Source organism: Cavia porcellus, unplaced genomic scaffold (assembly GCF_034190915.1).
Source record: "Cavia porcellus strain 051 isolate PalLab524CR breed Dunkin Hartley unplaced genomic scaffold, mCavPor4.1 scaffold_10, whole genome shotgun sequence".
NCBI classification, from domain to species: domain Eukaryota; kingdom Metazoa; phylum Chordata; class Mammalia; order Rodentia; family Caviidae; genus Cavia; species Cavia porcellus.
Window position 1 is genome coordinate 84,465,782 of NW_026947493.1, and position 15,678 is coordinate 84,481,459.

The 15,678-nt window shown below is 49.5% G+C and overlaps 1 protein-coding gene and 1 pseudogene across 4 annotated transcripts in view; one reads left to right on the forward strand and one right to left on the reverse strand.

Annotated features, from left to right (window-relative positions):
• Positions 1-14,848, forward strand: part of LOC134477947 (uncharacterized) — a 27,478-nt gene extending 12,630 nt beyond the window's left edge. Inside the window, exons 2-3 of one of the 4 annotated variants that reach the window (XR_010050281.1) lie at positions 3,927-5,166; positions 6,449-7,634. Coding sequence is in view for 1 of the 4 variants with exons in the window: in XM_063257704.1 (XP_063113774.1) it covers positions 12,285-13,196 (912 nt within the window). In the remaining 3 variants the exon portion in view is untranslated. Of the gene's footprint in view, positions 1-3,926; positions 7,635-11,503; positions 11,678-11,897 lie in introns of those variants that run through there. The other 3 variants (XM_063257704.1, XR_010050280.1, XR_010050282.1) reach the window with 3 other exon arrangements.
• Positions 1,943-3,304, reverse strand: LOC100720308 (transcriptional adapter 1-like; annotated as a pseudogene).
• Positions 14,849-15,678: the final 830 nt, after the last annotated feature.

Sequence of the window (15,678 nt, forward strand, 5' to 3'; positions counted from 1 at the left end):
TTCTTAAAAACCATAAATATACATATATATATGTGCATATGTTTACATTTTAACCAGAAAGAAAAATACTTTTTTAAAAAGGCATGCCAAGGTTGCAAGTAATCAATTGAGGACTAAACGTTAAACAAGGCCCCACAACATAAAAGACACAAACAAAGGTTGTTTCATGCACAGTTTGGTGAGCTAAATGAAATAATTTTTTATTATGAACCTTGAGTCTAATAAGCCATATAGATCCTGCAACAGAAATGGGCAACGAGCCCCTAAGTAACAAATTCAAACAGGCAGACAATTCTAAAGTACAAAAACACTGAACATAAATATCTAAATCCCTTTGTCCGTTTTGGGCTCATAGAAGGGGTTCCTAGGAGAGAATGTTCTGTTAGATTTGGGGTAACCAAAAGGAGAACAGAACAAATGGACACACAGACAGACATACAAGACAAGACAAGCTGCAGCAAAAATGGCCTTTGCTCAAAAATTGGTCAAATTTTGGGATCTAGAGGAATTAACAAATTAACCAACGGAGCAGATCCCCTCATGGGGCAGAGTCACAAATGGATGAGATTTGTCCCAAAAAACCCAACTGACTCTGTCCTTAGGAGGTCCTCACTCCCCAGATTGAGGGCGTCCCTTCCCAATGGAGCGGTTCCCCACCTGGGGCAGCGTCACAAATGGACGAAATCTGTCCAAAAAACCAATTGACCTGTCCTCGGGAGGTTCCTAGTCCTCAAATTGAGGGCATCCCCTCCCAAAGTGCGAAATGACCGTGGTCTAGTTAATCCCTCCAGAGTACTTATTTTTAGGTGTTCAGAATTGAGTTGGAGGTCTTGCTTTCATCCCGGACGAGCCCCCAAATGTGATAGCTTGGACCCCAGAATAAAATCCAAGAAAGCAAGAAATTTAAAATTTAGGGAGCAAAGGCTTTATTTTAGGCCAGGCCTGGCCACACAGTCTCCAGGAGCCAATATGGAGACTGTGTGCCTTACAGCTAAAAGGGTTGGGTTTTAAAGATGAAAAACCACACGAATGTTGCGAACTTTGACCCAGTTTGATAGCATCTGGGCTTCTTGGTATCTCCTGTAACTTCCTTATAGTTAAAATGTTTCTTAAGGACAGCACATTGTATTACAGATAGGCTGAAGAGGGTGGGGGGATTAAAAGAAACTGAAACTTAAAGTTTTTACGGGAAATGGAGACTAAACCTAAAAAGAATGGGGAGGGGAGGGGGATTTACAAGGAGCTGAAACTTAAGTCTTCACTGGGGAGATGGAATTTTAATCTGTATTGAAATGGCGCATACAGAACAGAAAGGAGGCACATTGATTAGAAATAGGTTACAACACAGGAAGAAGTAAGCATGTCAATCAGAGTCTTGGGACAGATAATGCTAAAAGAAACTTCACTACCAGGAACACATTTAGAAGATTGATTGCATTTCAAGAGTTTTGTTTTGATTTTTGCTTTTAAATGCAAAGAAAGGATTTGACTTTTGTATAACAGCGCATCCTCTCCCTATCATTTTCTTTACAGAAGCTGTCTGGGCACTTTGTGTACCTGTTAAAAAATAAAATGGGTTATTAAAGGAGGGATCTTTAACACTGTAATTTATTTCCACCAAAAGGCAAGAGTACAGTTCTTTAGGAGAGGCAAAAACTACAATGTGGCAGGCAGGAGGACAGCCTGCTAATCCTGAGAGCTGAGCCCTGGTGGCTGCTCTTGTCTGGGATGTCGTCTGTCTTACATGCAGATCCCAGGACACCAAGGCACAGAAGTCTGAGCATCCCCACTCCAGGCACAGAACTGGGTAATGCCTGCCCTTATAACTGGGAAGAAACACGCGGAAACATGGGTTATTACCAGTTAGATTTCCATGAATGGCTTCGTAGTAGCAACACAAAATGTATTACAGGTCACATTTCCCCAGGAAAGGTTATGTATGTTCTCTACATTTCAGTCGTGAAATGTGAACCCCGAAACATTCAGCTTTCAATAATCTGAGTCTGGTGAGTGCCCCATGCCCTCCACTCCTAAGTCAGCAGAGCAGAAGCCCTCCTGGCTGCCGAGCACTGGCAGTGGGGTTTGTCTCGCGGCAGCCCTTCATGATTTGGGTGCCAGAGTTTCATGATGATTTTTTTCAGTGTTAAGGGCATACACAGCATGTGTAGGAATGACCTCCCTGTGTACCTGCAAAGCTTCAGAAAGGCCAAACATGCTCACTGGAGGCAGAGATGCAGGCTGTGCGTCCTCGGAGCAGGCCAGTGAGAGTGCAGCCTGCCACTCAGCAGCAAGGGCCGGTGAGAAGAGGGATTCTGGCCGGCAAAGGGAGCAGAAAAGGCCAGAGGGTTTTCTATTAAGCTGTTGTAAGCTACCACACTATTATTCAGGTAAGGCTGTGGGGTGACATTGCTCCCAAAGGTGTATTTAAAATGCCCATTTCCTCCTTGACACAACTGAGACCCATGTATCTAAGGTGACCCTCTACCACGTAGACCACAGCTGACCTGGCCTCCTCAGTCACGTTGTCCAGCCCATGCTCGTAGGTGGTCACTGTCACCCTCCCCTCCCGCCGACCTCAGGTGGGGGCATCATTGGGTGGGAGCACAGCTTCAGGTCCTCATTGTCGTGGGATGTTAGCCACAAACTGCTGAGCTCCGAGAGGGGACTGATTCTGAGGCTGGACTCTATGATGAAGCTTCTGAGGAACAGAAGAAAGCTGCTTCTTGGCGTTGGGTTTTCCACATTTGGCTTCAGGGCCCCGTCCAGGGCAAAGATCCAGCACCTTCTGGTGTGGAAACCAAAACCTGACCAGGAGAATAGCTGGGAGGAAATCACGGTGAGCGTGAGTATCCCCTGCCAGAGTCTACGAGCCTCCGGGTCAGACTGTCCCTTGCTGATCCTCTGTTTGAGCCACAGCTTTAAGTTAGCGCAGTCCTGCTTCACAGTGTGCCCCAGGGCCTCGTTCAGATTCTTCCTGGCCGCCTCCAGCTCGCTCACAGAGGTCACCATTGCACCTTTGCGCATGGTCTTGTTTTTAAATTTTTACAATCAGATTTTATTGGTGCATTTTAGGTATACCATTATCATATTGAGCATGGAGAATTTGTAACTGTACAACACACACACTGGAAGAAAGACAGCTTCTTTAATAAACTGGAAAAACTGGCTCTGCACATGCTGAAGATTAAAATTAGAACCATATCTTTCATCATGCACTAAGCTAAAATTGAAATGAATCAGAGATGTAAATATTAAAACAAACAATCTGTGAGAAGATAGAATAGATGGTACTCTTCAAGACATAGGTGTAGGCAAAGGCTTGGAACAAAGCTGTGATTGCACAGGAACTATCACAAAGCATCAACAACTGGAATCTTACGATAAAGCTTTTACACAGCAAGAGAAACCACCAACAGAATGAAGAGGCAACTCACAATGTGGGAAAAAATGTTTGCCAGCTGTTTCTCAGACAGGATTACTATGGAGAACATATAAAGAGAGAACATATAAAACTCAAAAAAAATTAGACCTGTCAAATTTAGTGACCCAATTAAAAAAATGGACATTTGAGATGAATATGCACTTCTTAGATGAAGTACAAATGGTAAGTAAATACATGAAACAATGTTCAGCATTGTTGGTCTTTTGTGAAATGTGAATTAAAGCAATGCTGAGGTTCCATCTCACCCCAGAAAGAATGCCTTTTGTCAAGAAATCAACTAGTAACAAATTCTGGAGGGGCTGTGGGGAAAAAGGAACCCTTCTCCACTTTGGTGAGAGTTCAGGCTGGCGCAACAACTGTGGAAATCAATGTGGAGATTCCTCAAAAAACTTAGGATTAGAGGATCCATTCCACCAGCTATTTCCCCTTTTTTGGGTATCTTTCCAAAAGAATTAACAGGAAGCATTTATTGTTTTTGACACAGGGTCTCACTGTGTACCCCAGGCTGGCCTTGAACCTGAGGCAGTTCTCCTGTCTCAGCCTCCTGAGTGCTGTGATGACTGGTGTATGCCAAGATGCCCTGCTAAGGAAGTACTTGCAGTGCACAAGCCACACACTCCGCACTGAGCAAGGCACTGAGACCGGACCTGCATTCTCCAAGCTGAGCTCCAGTCCCCTTCACACCCTCCTGCACTGAGACCCGGGCCATGGTTCTTCTGCTTTCTGGGTTTAAATTCATTCTGGTACAGGCAGCTGAAGGAGATAAAAATATTACAGGCAGGCAGACATGGCCTGGCCTTGGAGGGAGCCAGTGCAGAGGGGCAGATATCTAGCAACCTTGGAGGAGACAGACAGCTGTGCTGCAGGCCAGATCTCAGGACAAAAGGCAAAACAATGCAGCCACATCCTAAGTATAAACCTCAGGGACTGATATTCTAAATAGGTATCACCTGGATGCCTGGATCGCCTGAGGAAGCCAGAAGAAGCCACTGATCCAAGCCCCTGCAGGCAAGGCCCTGCTCCCACTTGCTCCGTGACTGATTTACCTATTGAATCCTGATTTAATCAATCTTAGCTGAGCAATTACGCTCGCAGTCTTGCTGGTTGGCCATAGTTCTGTCCCACCTCATGCCCGCCAGCTTTACGAATTCCCATTTTTGCCCACCTTGGACCTTCCTCACCTTGTGGTTTTGCTCTATAAAAATCTGTAGAGAAGTCAGATGTTGGGAGCCGCGGCCGACACCGGTCGCTTTACTTGGCGGACGTGAGGCCTGTAGAAAGGAGCAAAGCCTGAGCTAAATTACCCCTCCCATCGAGTGAGCCAAGTTGGCGCCTGCTTCCTGCCCCCTGATTGCCCTGGCGACTTAAACAACACGCTCTGTAAGATAGTCTGCCTAGCAACAACTGATGTTAGCCAGTCAGCCCGCATCGCGCGCTTTAAACTGATTGGCTACTGTTACCCTATAAAAGTGAATGCCTCTCCCGCCACGAGAGGAAGCACAGAGAGAGATAGAGAAAGTCCACCGGCGAAAAAGGGCTGGTGACAGAGAGGAGGCCTCGCGAGGCCCACGCGGAGACAAATAAAGGCAAGGTTGCACACCGCCAGACTTTGTCGTGTGTCTTTCCTGCCGGCCGGGAGCGACCCCGACATCTGGTGGCCCGTACGGGGAATTGATCACTCCCCTCGGTGGTGTGCAACGCTCCAGCGTGGTGCTGCCGGACAGGTGAGTGGGGGATAAACCTGGGCTCTGGGTGGCGCGCACCTACAGGGCTTTTAGACTCCCCTCAGGCTCACGCGTAGGTGACGGGTTCTTTAAGTCACACGCGGTGAGTAACAGCCCTTAGAGGTTGAGGATGGGTAATTTACCGAGCGCGGAGGCGCGGCCCTTGGTAAAGGCCCTTAGGAAGCTTTTAAAAGCTAGAGACCTCAGGGTAGGTCAAAAAACACTGGAACTATTCATAGCAGAGGTAGATAGGGTGGCTCCCTGGTTTTTACCCACAGGGCATTTAAACCTGCCGTCATGGGAGAAGTTAGGCGGGGACCTCGCCTCGGCGGAATTGGAAGGCGATATTTCGCCGGCTATTCGCCCCCTGTGGGAAATGATACATGCGTGCCTTGAAGGGGAGGGGAAGGGGTTCCCGTCGGCAGTTAGAGACGCGGAAATCATAGATGCACGCAAGGCTTTTGAGCAGGCAAAGTCGGAATGCTCTCGGGAGGGATCTGTCCAGGGGGAAAAGATCCAGAAAAAGATAGAGGACACCCAAGCTCTAGAGTCCTCCAACTTAGATAGCGAGGAGGAACCAGAAGGTGGGGCAGGAAGCCGAGAGGCCAAAAACCCCTATGCCGAGTTGCGCCGCAAATTGTGTGCGTGCGCCGCCCGGGAAAAGCAGAGAGAGGAGGAAGGACCCCCGAGCGCTCTCTGGCGGGGAGGAGATAGAGAGCCATCCGCTCCGCCCTGGAGCTCTTTTCCAAAAGCGGCTCCCCGCCAAGAGGCCGCTACGGGGAACCCTCCCTTCTCTCAGCCGGCACAGGAAGTGACGCCCCGTTCCACTCTGTCGCGACCACCGTCCTATGACGTCGCGCCGCCGGGCGGACGGTATTTTCATGGGCGGCTACTCTGCCGAGCAGGCTGAGAAAAACGCCGGTCGAGGAAACGGGGGCTGGGGATTTAGCTTAGCGACATAAGCGCCTGCCTTGTAAGCAGGCAATCGCGAGTTCGATCCCTGGTACCGATAAAAAAAAAAAATAAGGGGCTGGGGATTTAGCTCAGCGGCATAAGCACCTGCCTTGCTAGCAGGCGGTCGTGAGTTCGATCCCCGGTACCAATAAAAATGAAAAAAAAAAAAAAAATAAAATAAAATAAATAAAAAATAAAAAATAAAAAACAAAAAGGGGGAGTAAGCCAAGGCCTGCCTCCAAAGGCGCGGTTATCTATGGCATGACAATGGATGGGCCCGGATCCGGTGGTTAGCTGGAACCGAGGCGCGGTTTGTGTTTTTCCGCAGGAACCGGGACGAGAACCACTGTGGGTCCCAGAGAGGTTGACGCGACAAGTCCCTCGACTGAAGATCAGGCCTGTTCCACCAGAGGCCAACCGCAGACCCAACAACAAGATGAGCCCTAAAAGAACTGCAGGACAATCCCTTTTTGGGGGCCTGGAACGGCTTGCTCCCCTATGTGCTACCCTTGTTAGGCCCTCTATGCTCCTTGTTCTTGCTCCTGCTTATAGGACCATGCTTGCTCCGATGGGTCACATCATTTATTAATGGGCGCCTTGCGGCGGCCCGGCGTCAAGTACGCCTGGTTGCCCATGCGGCCCTGGCAGCAGCCCGTGATGGGCACAATGACCCCCAGGCTTACGCATGGCTCGCTCGACTGGCCTACGACCGGGTCTAGGTGTGGCGGGTCTTCCGCACTCCTTCCCTATTGACACCACACAGCAGGGTAGGTGAGTCAATGACGGGTAAGAGCGTGCCTCCCCAGCACGACTCGACCTAAGCCAGGCCCTACCCCATACTGCACGAAAGCCGCTGGATTACTAGAATCTGCCCAGATTTAGATGCCTCTCCGAGGGGATCACACGGAGGGGCATGAGTGCATGCCTATGTGCATCCAGGTTCCGTCCAGTTCACTCCTGGCCCTGGAAAAAGGACGAGGGTCTCAAGGCCTTGGCGGACCCGGGGGCGGCCGACCAGGGTCCAAGCCAAGGGCCTACGGTGGGCCTCAACACAGGGCATAAGCCTCTGCACTTGATCCAGGGCGGGCTGCGATGCATACATTCATTCAAAGTAAGTAAAATAGGGGGAGATGTTGGGAGCCGCGGCCGACACCGGTCGCCTTACTTGGCGGACGTGAGGCCTGTAGAAAAGGCAAAGCCTGAGCTAAATTACCCCTCCCATCGAGTGAGCCAAGTTGGCGCCTGCTTCCTGCCCCCTGATTGCCCTGGCGACTTAAACAACCCGCTCTGTAAGATAGTCTGCCTAGCAACAACTGATGTTAGCCAGTCAGCCCGCATCGCGCGCTTTGAACTGATTGGCCACTGTTACCCTATAAAAGTGAGTGCCTCTCCCGCCACGAGAGGAAGCACAGAGAGAGATAGAGAAAGTCCACCGGCGAAAAAGGGCTGGTGACAGAGAGGAGGCCTCGCGAGGCCCACGCGGAGACAAATAAAGGCAAGATTGCACACCGCCAGACTTTGTCGTGTGTCTTTCCTGCCGGCCGGGAGCGACCCCGACAGTCAGAGACCTGAGCAGCCATCTCGGGACCCCTCTGTCTCTCTCTTGGACATTTTCTTCTCAGTAAATGCATTCTGCTCTCAACCTCTGCTGTTCCTAAAACTCAGTCTTCGGTTTTAGATACCAGAGCTCGCACCATCATCTCATCGTCTAGTAGGCTGTGTATTTCTTTCCCCTGTATCAATTCAACTGTGCAGTACGTGCAGGGGCCCGGCACACGGTCAATGCCAGGAGGAGCTCTTGGTATCGTATGGTCTTGGCCTCACTCAGCAGGAGCTTTTGTACATAGTGCTGTTCTCCAAGAAGCCTTCCTGGGGCTGCAAAGGGTTAGCAGTGCCTCCCTCGGAATCGGAATCCAAGCCTCAGGTAACCTGCAAAGATTAGCACACAGATGCCATGTAGTTGGCCAGTGCAATTCAACTTTTAGAGTCGGGTTTTCTCTGAAAACTGGTAGACTTAGATTCCATGTCTTTCTTGGATGGGTGAGGCACTGCTGTGTGCCAGAGGGAAGACCCGCCTCCCCCAGACTGGGAAATTTTTATTTTTTGAAACAGGGTCTCACTACGTAGCTGAGGCTGGCCTCAAACTCACATCAGTCCTTCTGCCTCAGCCTCCTGAGTGCTGGGATTACAGGCATGTGCCACGATGCCTGACTGAGGTTTTTAAAACTGGAGGAATCTAAGTCAAGAACAAATTTGAATTCTTTAGAAGTCTTCCCACACAAGGAATGACGTGGTCGCATGGCTCTTAGGTCTGTGATGTTTCAGATGACACAATGAAAAGCCAGAGAACCAAACATCAAAAACATTGTCTTCACCAGAACTTTGTCTTGGTTGATTACCACCCAGAGATGAGGCTTTTGGAAATTCTGAGCAGATTCATCCGTAAGGATGAAGCGTTTACTCTTCTGCTCAGCTTGGACTTTCTGTATCTTATACTCTGGGAACTTTAAAGGCTCTAACTAATTCGATATGCAGGCCCAATGAGGAAGCCGAAGTCATAGGGGCCGGGGATATAGCTCAATGGCACAAGCACCTGCCTGGCAAATTCGAGCTTAATGAGGTTGCTTCCTCATTTAAAAAAAAAGTTAAAGGTAGAACTGATTTGGAGAAGAACAGTTTACTTCCTGAACCCCCTTCTTAGCGTCTTGTATGTTTGTTTATTAATGTTACTTGGTCATACTTTTTCTTGTTTTACTTTTGTATATGAAATGTATCAGCTACAGATTCATTTTTCTGGATTTTTCCCTTTAATTTCTGTCTTGACCTTGTATATACACAACAGTTGTACCAGATATGGTGGCACACACCTGTGGTCCCAGCTCTTGGGAGGCGGAGGCAGGAGGACCACCACCAGTTTGAGGCCAGCCTGGACAACCTAGTAAGATCCTGTCTTAAAGACTTGGAAAAGAATTGGGCTGTGGCTGGGTGGCAGGGTACTTGCTTCTTATGTGAGAAGTCTTGGGTTTAAACATACACACAAAAAAGTTGGTTATAAGCTATTAAAAGTTTCCCACTCACAGATGGTACTTACTGCACAATTTTAAGCTTTCCTGTCTGAACAATGACTGTGTGATCGGGAACCCCAAGATTTCCCCAATCCAAATTGTTTACCTGTAAGTATAGATTCTAATTTCAGAATGTTTTAGAGTGAAAGAAAAATCATTAAACATGAATTGTAAATTATATTCACATCATTTAGGTAAATTCTATTTTAATGGTGACTTTTTTTGTTACTATGTAGCCTAGGCTAGCTCTGATCTCACAGTGATCCTCTTGCTTCAGCCTCCCAAGTGCTGGGATGACGGTCAGGTGCTACAGTGCTTGGTACCATGTGTGTTTTAACAGGAACCAGCCATAGAGTCCACCACCCACCTCGGGACACTTTTCAGACTGAAAGGAGCCCTGAACTCAGGACCAGCTAGAGGAAAGCAGGTCCCAGAGAGACTCAGGCCAAGCAGGGACACGTTGATCCTGGGCCCACCGTGCTCAGCCCAGGAGATGAGGCCTGGGGTGGCAGGTGAGGTGGTTGCCTTAGCAATGGTCCCAGCAGCCCTCTCCCTCAGGCTGCCAGGCAAGGGGGCGGCCAGGCGTGGAGCAACCACAGTAGAGCTGATGCATGGCTTGGCGGAAGAAGGGGCTCATTGACCTTTCAGGGAGGACGGGCCCAGGCCAGCTGCCGAGGGGAGTGGTGGCAAGCACAGGGCCTGGCGGGACCCCAGGGCTGGGAGCCGAGTTCAGTGCGGCCTCCTGGAGTATTCTCAGAGGGAGGTGTGCTCCAGGCACCGGCCACGTGGGGACAGCGCAGGTGTGCAGGTCATCTGTCCGTGTGTCTGCCTATCTGTAGGCCTCGGCCCACGGCTATGTTGAGGTAGCAGGAAGGAGATGCAGGCCTGTAGAGCAGGACCCTCGGGTACCCCAGGGCCTACTCTGGGCTCTGCGGCCCCCTGCTGGGCACTGATGTCGAAATTAGGAATCAGAATTCATCAAGATTCACAGAGCGCCTGGCACTGGCCCGACCCAGCACTGGGCCTCCATTTCCGCCTTCACAGAAGCTCAAGGGGACCACTGTCACCTCCAATTTACAGAGAGAGAGACCGAGGCCCAGGGTCCATGTGGGGTAGAGCAGGGTCAGTGCAGACTGGGCTGTGGACATGGGACTGGACAGTCTTCCTGGGCCTGCGGTCCCATGTCGTGGGCTGCAGATGGCCCGCAGCTGGCACGCTCAGGCTGAGATCCCTGTGTTGCAGGCATGGTGTCGGGCTAATGGGTGGTCTCTGCCACCCACTCTTACATTTCTCCTGCTCCAGATTGTCCCAGTGGCTCACGGGACCAGACGCTGTGCTTCCAGGGTCAGGACTGTAATCTACTTGGCTGAGGGGTGAGGCAGAGCAGATAAAAAATCCTCCAGAGGGAAGGACGAGGGAGAAGGGTATTATGGGGTTCTCTGCGCCGGACCGTGTTCTGGAATCCTTTAACTGAAGCTCAGATTTGTTATTTGGAGCAAAAAGTGTAGTGAAGTCCTTCTGTGCCTGGTTTAATCATTCTATAAACATCTGTCGCAAGAATAGTGCGGTGAGCCCTGCTGGCTTGGTCTCTGTAGCACGCGCACTCATGTGCGCGTGTGTGTGTGCACACACATACACACACACAGAGAAAAACAACAGCAAAGAGCTAAAACCATTCGTCTGTCCAGACCCCGTGTATGAGGGAAGACACTCTGCTTTCTTGGGCAGGGTCAGCTGTGAGTATGTGGTGTTCTCTGTTCTGTCCCAGAGCTCCAATTCCCCAAAGAGGACTGGGGAACAGGAGACCCGAGCTGGGATTCTCAGGCCTCCCTACCGCAGAGCCCGCACTGACACAGCCCCACACTGGGCGAAGTCCAACTCCGCAGTGGGTCAGGGCTGTTTCCACCGGGCTACTCCAAGGGTCCTCTTTGGATCAGAAGTGGGTTGTGTATTCCCTGGGGGCCGCAAGCCAGCGACCTCAGCTCCCATGCTAACCTACAGTGCTTTAGTGCTCCAGTTCTTGCCGTTTGCATCCCAGGGCCAGGGAGGCCGGGACAGAGCTGATGGCAGGTTCAGTGGCTGCACTGGAAGGCTCCCAGGACTTCTAGGGGTGCTGGTGGCTGTGCCCCACTGTCTCCTGGGTCACAGGGTTCTGGGCTACAGATATGAGGACTAAAGGTCGCCAGCAGTGGGGACTCTGGATGCCGCCTGGAGCATCCCAACAGCTCTGCTCCAGCTGCTGGCCCTTGGGGCTCACACTCAAAACTCAGGGGAGCTGTGGCCCAGTTTGATGCGAGCTGTCTCGTCTCTTCCTCCAGCTCAGCTGCTGCGGAGGGAGCAGCTTTGTTCCCCCCAGAAATGTTCCTGCGGAGCACAAAAGGAAAGATGAGAGACAAAGAGGAAGAATGGGAACCCCAACACCAAAGAGGCCCCTCTGGAGATGGCCTGGAGGCCGAGCCAGGCAAAGGCAGGCTCCAGAGTTCTCGGGGCAGGTAATCTGCATGTGTGTGGGATCCCAGCCCAGGTTAGATGAGACTGGGCACACCTGGCGGTGTGTCCATTGGCTCCGGCCCCAGCTTTGAGATACCCCACCGAGAGGCGTATGACTCAGTGGTGCACTGTGGACTTCCCACGTGCGAGGCCCCACGCGCAACCCCTGTGCTCACGTGCACGCACAACTTTGCTTTTTCTTAGTTCTCTAATTTCTTCCAGTGTACGTCAGGCAATGCAACATGGGGAGTGTAACTCAGACACTACACCAGCTTCTTTGGAACCAGGAGGTCAGAACTTGGTCTTCCGGGCAACGGACTCAGGTTCCTGGCCAGCTGCTGCTGGATCCCAGGCATGAGGATCTGTCTCCCCTGAAACCAGTGCAGAACAGCCGGGGCGGGCTGCCTTGGCTTTTCACTGGGCTGGGAGACAAGCGTGGGCCCGTGACCTGACCGCGGTGGGGCCTTCATTTGATATTCATGCAGCTGGACAAGGAGCGAGGGAGATAAGGACTATTTTCCTCCCTGCCACAGGGCCTGAAGATCTCTTTGTTTGGTCTTTGCCCGGAATCCAAGTGGCACTCATTCCAGCACTGGGAAAGGTCACGTGATGCTGGCTACCCTTGCTGTAGAAACTGTTCTTGTGACTGCCCGGGTAGCCTGCCGCGCTGCTGTGTGTTTTTTGCTTGTTTGGTGTTGGTTTTGCTTTGCAAGAGTGGTGCAGCATGCAGTTCAGAGGCCAGTTTTCCTGGTGCCAACACAAAATCCCAGCACCCCTGTGCGTGGCTCGGTCTCCCCAGCCTCGCTTGCTCAGGACACGGGGCAGAAGCTGGTCGCCCTTCCTCGAGTAGGTCCTGAGCTTCTCCCCCAGCTCAGCGCTACTGTGCCCTGCTGTGTCCCTCCCTGGGACCTGCCTCCTGCCACCCCAGGCCAAGGGCCACACCTAACTGTAGTTATTCATGGCCCCTGGCACATGCTGGCTTCCAGTCTGCACGGCCTGGATTGTCTGTCATGCTGGTTTGTAATTTTAATGTACCTGTGCCCCACCCCACTTTCAATAGTTAGTAATTACCCTGCTCCTAAAACTGGCGCCTGGAAGAGCAACTGCAGGGCCCAGACCTGCTCCGAGGCTAAGAATAGCTCAGTCCCAGCCTCCCACTCTGCCAGGGCCCTGAGAAGCGCTGCTCTCCCAGCTGCCCGAGAGCCTGGCCCGGCCCTGGGAATGGCAGGGGATGCCAGGGCGGTGACAGGGCAGCCAGGCTCCGGGGGAGGAGAGAATGTACCCGAGCTGGGCCAGTGGGAGCTGAGCGCCCTGGGACTCTGGAGTGAACCTCAGCCTCACACTTTAAAGCCCCATGCTGGGAGACTGTGTTGGGCCCTTGCATGTAACAGAAGCGGGTGCCAGGAAGCACCAGGGAGGCAGGGAGGAGCTGTTGCCCAGCTGCCAAGAGGGAGGTGTCTGAAACTTGCTGCTGGCAGGGGTGTGGAGGACTGCGTGGGCTTCACTTGCTCACATCTCTGAGCTGAATGGGGACAGAGGACAGAACGAGGCTGAGGATGCTTGTCATCTCCATCATGAGCTGCTCCTTTGCACGGTGCTGGTGGGGGGACACCACCCCTCGCTGTCTTAACGCATGAGCCTCAGCTTCCTGTCCACTGGCCCGGCTGTGGGTGGCCTGGTGCGATAGATAGTGCAGCACCCTTCCATCTCTGGCTGACTCCTCCCTCACCCTGGCCATCTGCCTCTCCCTGATAGAACTATGCTTCTCCACGACTGGGTGCCTAGCGGTGGGAGAGTCCAGAGCATTACATGGTCTGTGTTATTTTGTTGTTTTGTGGTGCATCCCAGGCAAGCACTGAGCTGTCCTCCTTTATTCTTTGAGATGGGGTCTCGATGCATTGCACATGTTGGCCTCACGTGTGGTGCTCTCTAGCAACTGTCCTGTGTGTGTGTGTGTATTCTGAGACAGGGTATTGCTAACTCGTTCAGGCTGGCCTTGAACTTGAAGTGATTCTCTTGCCTCAGCCTCCTGACTATGGGATTCCAGCCATGTGCTCCGATGCCCTGTGCATCTGGGATTCCCACCCAGCTCTGACATACATTGTTTTAACAGAGTGCTCGCTACACGACAAGAGTGATTCTAAGCCAGGTACAAGTGGTCCACACCTGAATCCCAGCACTTGAGAGGCTGAGGCAGGAGGAGTGCTTTGAGTTTGAGGTCAACATGGGCCACATAGTGAGTTGAAGGCCAGCCTGAACTGCATAGTAAGATGCAGTCCTCTCCCAACCTTTTTTAAATTTTATTTAAGGAGGAAAAAAAAGCAGAGAAAGGGTACAAGTTATACAGATTTACAGAAAAAAATAAACAGTAGGAAATCACTAGTTAATGGATTACATATTGTCATCTTAGAAATAATTGTTCAAGTTACAAAATTAAAGCTTGTAAAGTGGACATTTCAACAGTGAGACTGCAAACAGTTCTGTTCAATGATCCAACAAAACTCTGTGATATCATTATCTATCTTATACACTTAAATATACATGCAGTTATATCGTTTAGAGCACTTTCTTTTCCTCTCTTTTGTACAATGACAATTACACATTTTGGGTTTTGTTGCTCCCACAGTTCTTATTACTTTTTTGGAAGGGAGTAGAACCAAATGTGACATAACAGAACAGAATCAATCAAATCAAAAGGGTGGACATAATAGATAATGTAAAAGCATAATACAAGGTGATCAACAATGGTTACCATAATGCCTCCCGCTAATCTCTAATAGAATTGCCTATATCATCAGTTATAATAAAATTGAACAAAACAGTAAAGAACAAAACCGACAAAACCAAATCATTGGAGACATTATAGGTCTTCAAAAGTAGATAATAGTCAACCAGAATGGGTGTCATAATGAATCTCACTATGTTCACAGCTGTTGCCTAAACTTTCGAACCTGGTACTATCAAGCAAAACAGAATAGGGGGACATCAGTCAAAAACACGATGGTGAGAGTAATACAGGGCTTTAAATCAAGATAATGGAAAGTCAAAGTGGGTTACTATAATATATCCTGCTATTTTTTATTTATTTTTCCCTTAATTAAAAGGATAAAAATAAAAAAGTAAATAATGAAGTGGAAATTGAGATAAAAGAGGGCATAACAACAAAACAGTGCAGATCAAAACATAACCATTTAAGTAGAATAGTGTTTCACCACAAGATAATCCCGACATAAAAGTAGTTACCATATTGTCTCTTTCCTTGAAATCTTTGAGTATAACTTCGTATACTGTAGCATCAAATATATCAAAACAACGTAAAACCATTTAAGAGAATGACAGCATTACAGGGTATTTAGAATCAACTAACAGAAAATGAACAATGGTTTCTGTATAATCTCCTTGTCTTTAAAAGTTTTTGCTTATACTATCATACATAATAAAATCCAATAAGATACAACCTGTTTAGACCATTGGAGACAGAAGAACAAAAGCTTGATGAGACTTCAAAACAAGATGATACTAAATCAGTATTACCTATTAAGACGTCATTTTCTCCAAAATAGCTGTTCCTATCATCCAATCTTCTCTGCCTCATTTCTGTTGAGCTCTTTTTCTGTCATTAGTTGTCAGTTTGTCTTCTTCATTTTGTTCTCTGCTCCATTCATTGTGGCCTCTCTGCCGCTATTTCTGGATTCTTCGTATTTTACTTTTTTAGAATATCCTGCAGTATTCTCTGTAGAGTTGAATTGGTGGTTGCATATTCCCCTAGTTCCTCTTTATCCTGGAAGCACCTTGTTTTTCCATCAATTTCCAGGGATAGTTTGCAGGATATATCAATCTTGGCTGGAGCCTCTCCCAACCTTAATAAGCCTAAAAAAGAATTGTTTTCAGAGCCACACATGTGTTAGTGCTGTAATTCCCCTAAAATAGCATGATGTAGCTAATACGACCATGTTATTTCTGTTTGATTGACTATAAAAATTGGGACCCAGACAGGTTAAGT